The 6,000-nt window shown below is 46.3% G+C and overlaps 1 protein-coding gene across 4 annotated transcripts in view; it reads right to left on the bottom strand.

The window, feature by feature from the left end:
• GPAT3 (glycerol-3-phosphate acyltransferase 3) overlaps positions 1 to 5,774 on the bottom strand; it is a 75,150-nt gene extending 69,376 nt beyond the window's left edge. For 2 of the 4 annotated variants that reach the window (XM_033214203.1, XM_033214202.1), the window contains exon 1: positions 4,992 to 5,251. In XM_033214203.1, the coding sequence (XP_033070094.1) occupies positions 4,992 to 5,132 (141 nt within the window). In that variant the 5' untranslated portion in view covers positions 5,133 to 5,251. The other 2 variants (XM_033214200.1, XM_033214201.1) reach the window with 2 other exon arrangements.
• Between the last annotated feature and the right edge of the window lie 226 nt (positions 5,775 to 6,000).

Below are 6,000 nucleotides of genomic sequence, written 5' to 3' on the forward strand. Positions count from 1 at the left end.
GTGTTAAGATAAGCACATTTTAGGCCAGACACTGTGGTTCATGCCTATAATCACAATACTTTGGGAGACCAAGGCAGGAAAATCGCTTGAGTCCAGGAGTTCAAACCAATCTGGGCATCAGGGTGAAAATTTGTCTCTCCAAAAAAAAAAAAAATTTTTTAAATTACTTGGGCATGGTGGTACACGTCTATAGTCCCAACCACTCAGGAGGACTGCTTGAGGAGGTCGAGGCTACAGTGAGCTGTGATCATGCCACTGCACTCCAGGCTGGGTGACAGGGAGAACCTACCTAAAAAAAAAAAAAAAAAAAAAAAAAAAGATATGCAAATGTTAAGGTTGAAGAAGCAGACATTTAGTGCCTAAGGGAATCTGTACTAGAAAACCCTTTTCCTCTGTAGGATGACCCTCCAGTGAAAGTAAAAACATGCCTGTGCCTTGCAGCTAGATAGATATACATTTGAATTGCAGTTCTGCCACTTCCTGGCTGTAATCATCTCAGACAAGAGATTTTAACGTCTTGGGGCATCCATTTCATCATCTCTAAAACAGGGACAAGGCCAGGTGGGGTGGCTCATGCCTGTAATCCCAGCACTTTGGGAGGCCAAGGCGGGCAGATCACTCGAGGACAAGAGTTGGAGACCAGCCTGGCCAACATAGTGAAACCCTCTCTCTACTGAAAACACAAAAATTAGCCGGGCATGCTGGTTCACGCCTGTAATCCCAACCACTTAGGAGGCTGAGGCAGGAGAATCGCTTGAATCCGGGAGGGGGAGGTTGCAGTGAGCCCGCTGCACTCCATCCAGCCTGGGTGACAGAGCAAGGCTCTGTCTCACAAAAATAAACAAAATAAAAATAAAACAGGGGCAATACCAAGGGTGGCTGTAAAGGCTAAAGGAGATAATGTAGCTCCTGCCTACCACACAACAGGCCACAAAGTAGCCTCCTCCTCCCTATATTCCACATTTTAGGCCTCTGAAATGGCCAGTTTTTTCCAGACTGTCCAGTGCTTCTCCCCATAAATAGTTATTTCTCTTGTACCATGCCAGCTTCTCTAGCCAATCAGATCAACCCAAATACAAAGACAGAATATCTCTTCCAGACGTTCTGAATCTCTTACAGGGGTCTATCAGAACATATCTGCCTTAAGGCATCACAAAAGAGGCAGCTCTGTCAGCAAAACGGTCCTAAAGTACAAAAGTGGCTTCGAACAACCCACACTTTCTGCCTCCCCAGGAAAGTTGAAAGATACTTATCAATGAAGTTATCTTTCCACCTAATTTCCAAATCCTCTGGGAGGGAAAAAGGTAGCCGTCCAAAATTCACCAAGAGAAGTGGCTTTAAGTCTGATTTTTTTTTTTTTTTAAGATGGAGTGTTGCTCTGTCACCCAGGTTGGAGTGCAGTGGCACAATCGTGGCTCACTATAGTCTGTGCCTCCCAGATTCAAGTGATTCTCCTGCCTCAGCCTCCTGAGCAGCTGGGATTACAGGTGCACACCACCATGCTTGGCTAATTTTTGTATTTTTAGTAGAGATGGGGTTTCACCATGTTGGCCAGGCTGGTCTCAAATTCCTGATCTCAAGTGATCCGCCCGCCTCGGCTTCCCAAAGTGCTGGGATTACAGACGTGAGCCACCACACCTGGCCAAGTTTTACTTTTCATAATTTGTATTCCTAAAACAATTTTCTCGAATATAAAGCTGTAATATTAGCATACATATCCAACAAATTATCATATATCCCTTGAAAATCACTGGCTTGGAGAATCACTAAACTTATTCTAAGTATTCAAGGCTTATCCTCAAGTATCTTGTCATATCAGTGACTTATGCATACATCTAGAGATACCCAGCAATGCAGAAGAAAGTAGAAGTAGGTGCTCAATAAATGATTATTACTTGAATCAGTGGGTTAAGAAGGGGTCAGAGAAGAGCATAAAGCTCAGTGAGTTAACAAGTAACAATTACCAAAATCAGCAATTTAGAAGGTACCCTACACACATTTCAACTTCTAGAATTTGAGTTTATGGTCATGAGAAAGATACCCATTGACAGTAAAACTTGTCAAAGTAAACATATAATAAACAAAACTAAATGATCTTTTTAAATGGTACATAAATTATAAGCAAAGAAACTTGAGAAACATCCAATTATGATCAGAGCCCAAAGAATATTCTTGGGAATGAAATGTAAAGAAAGAAACAACTAAATCAATTAAGAATTTACCAAGGAGTGATACAAGGGCTGGGTCTTGAATGCAATCTACAGAAAGGCAGTGTATTTGTCCAGCACTGAAGATTTTCTCATGCTAAACACCAACATAATCCCTTAAGGAATTATTCCTATAGTTGAGAAAAGCAGTCCACCATATTAACCCCAGTCTAACAGAAATGTCTTTGAAACATCTAACACTGTTCTAGTTGAAGGATAGAAGATCCTGGGTTACTGTTCTCCTGCACCTAAAGCAGAAATCACTATGGGATCACAGTTCTCCTTCCTGATGAGCTCAGATGCTCCCATAGGAATTCCAGGCAGTCACAGCCAACAAATCAGAGCTGGCTCTCACAATGAATCTGTATTCAAATTCCACATACATGAAGCATCTCTTTGACCTAATAACTTAGTCTCAGCAGACAGGGTGGGTTCCTTATGTGTCACCTACCTAGTTTCCAAGCTATCTAGTTTCTCCCACCAGAATTAGAAAACTGGCATTCTTGACTGATTGACAAGGAGTTCAGCTCTGGAGTTGCGCAGAAGGACAAAAATTAAAATCTGTGGCCCTGTCAAACTGAAAGTCAGATCCTGGACTGGAGATCATTCTATCAGGTGCAATAATTTGCCAGGTTGACAGCAACTAGCTGGCCTCCGCCCTTAGCTGTACCTTGAGTCACTAAAGAAAAACAGGAGTGAGCCCCTGGAAGCCAGTGGGTGTGATTTACCTTAAACCATTCTTAAACAGGGTATAAATTCCAAAAGACATTGCTGTATGGGAGAACGGTTCAATCATTTCAGAGTTCAGAGAAAGGCGGAACACCAGCTGAAGAGGATCCTCTGCTATGGGAGAGGATTCTGAAGAAGGTCTAACAGTAGGAGGCAGCTAAGAAATTCACAGCATAAGATCGAGACCATCCTGGCGAACACAGTGAAACCCCGTCTCTACTAAAGATACAAAAAACTAGCCGGGCGAGTGGCGAGCGCCTGTAGTCCCGGTTGCTTGGGAGGCTGAGGCAGGAGAATGGCGGGAACCCGGGAGGCGGAGCTTGCAGTGAGCTGAGATCTGGCCACTGCACTCCAGCCTGGGCGACAGAGCAAGACTCCGCCTCAAAAAAAAAAAAAAAAAAAAAAGAAATTCACAGCATAATGTGACCAAGCTCAGAATGTAAAGTCAATAAGAGTTCAAAACCGAGAAATAGCTCTCAAGTAGAAACAACAGAACTTTAAAAGCATGAGAACTGAGAATGAAGAATCACATACAACTTCAAAGACTAGGCAAAGAAATAGCCACAAACAAGAGTATAGGGCAATACAGGAGGCTAGCAGGTACAAGACAGTGTCCAGTGGGTTAGAGATGTATACCTGGGAGCCACCCAATTAGCTGAGCAAGAAGAGCAGATAAAGCCACGTCCTGAGGGCAGACAGAAAATAAGGTCACAAAAATGGGAACCAAACTTATAAGAAGGCACTGTGGAATGCTAGAATCTCAGTAATCATATTATTCTTTTAATAGCAACAAACATTCATATAGTAGATGCAGGCAGCCTTCTAAGGTGCTTGATACATTTTAACTTATTTGAACAACCCTGTGGAAATAGGAGTTATTGTTATTCCTATTTTATAGATAAAGAAAATGAGGCACAAGAGTAGATGACCTCCTTAAGGTCACATTTTGAGAAACAGAGCTACAATTTTGGTACCAAACCTAAGCAAACCTGTATCCAGGATCTCTACTCCTAACCACTAGGCTGTAGGGACTCTTCTCAGTTAAGACTCCTGTTTCTGGCCAGGTGTGGGGCTCACACCTGTAATCCCAGCACTTTGGGAGGCAAAGGCAGGAAGATTGCTTGAGGCCAGGAGATCAAGACCAGCCTGGCCAAGATAGCAAGACGCTGTCTCTTATGTAAAAAAAAAGTATATACAACATATAAATATATATATATTTGAAACAAGTAGATATAAATTATATACATACAATTTTTTTTAAAAAAAGACTCCTGCTTCTAACAGTTAATTCAAACAAACTACTGATCTCTGACTCTCAGTTTCCCTCTCTGTAAAAGGGGGATAGCACTTGCCCTCCCTACCCTACCTAGCCTTTTGACACTTAATAAAACCCTAAGAGTAAGCTGCAGTTGTTCTCTTCCAGGCCCACTTCCATCTAACATTTTTCTTTGCAGAATTTGGAAACAGAAGGGTAGGGAGACCTGAGGTCAAAGAATATATACCTTTTCAATGGCATTTCAAGTGCTGTTAGTTAGATAAAATTTCCATGACTCCACTAAAATAAAATACGATTTCTTTCTGCCATCCAGCAATTTGTCTCTTATCTTGGGCATAAAGAAGAACATGATGCCTTTCTGAACAGGATGCCTGAGTACACAAAAGGACCTCTGAAACCTGGGGCTGTAAAAACAAGCGGGTGAAGCGGAAACTGCACTGCATACTGGATATAAGCAAATCCTCTGATACAAAAAGTTGGTCGCATTGTTATTATAATCAGTAAAATAATAACGATGCTCAGGGAATGGAGTGATTTTTTGCTTTCGACCAGAGGAACAACAGAGTGGTCCAGCGGTTTCAGCCCAGATCCCTCCAGGTCCGCGAAAGAAGCCAAGATGCTGACTTTCGCACTGTCGCGGGCAAGGAACAGAAATGTACGCACGCATGCACACGCGCGCACACACACCCCTGACCCCCGACCACTGACCTTGAGAGCTGGACCCCAGGGTTCTGAGCCCGCAGCGGCGTGGGGCTGGCTGCATCCCTCCAGGCACTCACCTCTAAAGTTTTCACCAGGATCTTCATGTAGATCTCGGAGATGCCCAGAGACACTCCGAAGACCGAAGGCAGAAGGATGAAGCCGAGAACCAGCGTCAGCCAGGTGGAAAGGATCTTCCCGGCCAGCTCTGCGCCCTCCATGACTCGGCGCACCCACTCAGGAGAGGTCCGCAGTGGAGGGCCGAGCGCCACAACAGTCCCTGTCCCCAGGCAGTCCCGCGGGAGCTCCAGGAGCAGAGCGCCGAGCCCGGCACTCACCTCTGCGAGGGGAAGAGAGGAAGGAAAAAAACTTTCAGAATTACGGCAATATCCTTCCTTCCTCCCCGGGCTCCTCCTCGCCCCTTTCAGTTAACTCCTTCTCCCCAGGCGGCCCAGGTCTGGGCTGAAGTCACCGTGGCGTGCGCAGACCTGGGTAGCGCGAGGCAGTGGTCGGAGCTGCGGGTAAGCTGGGGGACACCGCCGCGCGGCAGAGCGCGCGAGCGCAGCCGGGAACGCGCCCCGCCCGGTGCCTGATTTCCTCTGGGTGGTGATTGCGACAACTCAGCAGATGACTCACAGAGGCCCTCCCCGAGCCAGGTTCCCTGCGGGAGCACCGCACTTTGGCACACTGGTCGCCGGCGGAGCTCGCACCGGGCCGCAGGCTGTGCTGGAGGCTGGCTGCGCTCGGGCGTCCGGAGCCCTATTTCTGCGCGCTGCGCTCGTCCCACCTCCTCCGTCACCCAACGGGGGAGCTCCCTGGCAGGACTTAGCCCAGGAGCGCCGCAGCCTCCTGGGCGGTCTCAGTTCTTCCCCGCGCCCCGCCTCCCCCAGCTCCTCAGCAAAGGTCCTTTCAGGAGGAGAGTTTTCATCTGAAAAATGTTAATATTTTCTTCACCCGCAGAATGAACTGCTGACGTTTCTGGGACGCTTTAAGTCTTGTTTGTGTGGGTGTAAAACGAACTCTTGGGAAGGGCTTCCAAGGACAGGAAAATGCAGAGCGCACCAGGCAGCCGTGTACGCCGCTTCAGGC

This window comes from Trachypithecus francoisi, unplaced genomic scaffold (genome assembly GCF_009764315.1).
Source record: "Trachypithecus francoisi isolate TF-2019V2 unplaced genomic scaffold, Tfra_2.0 Lachesis_group1, whole genome shotgun sequence".
In the NCBI taxonomy this organism is placed as follows: Eukaryota; Metazoa; Chordata; class Mammalia; order Primates; family Cercopithecidae; genus Trachypithecus; species Trachypithecus francoisi.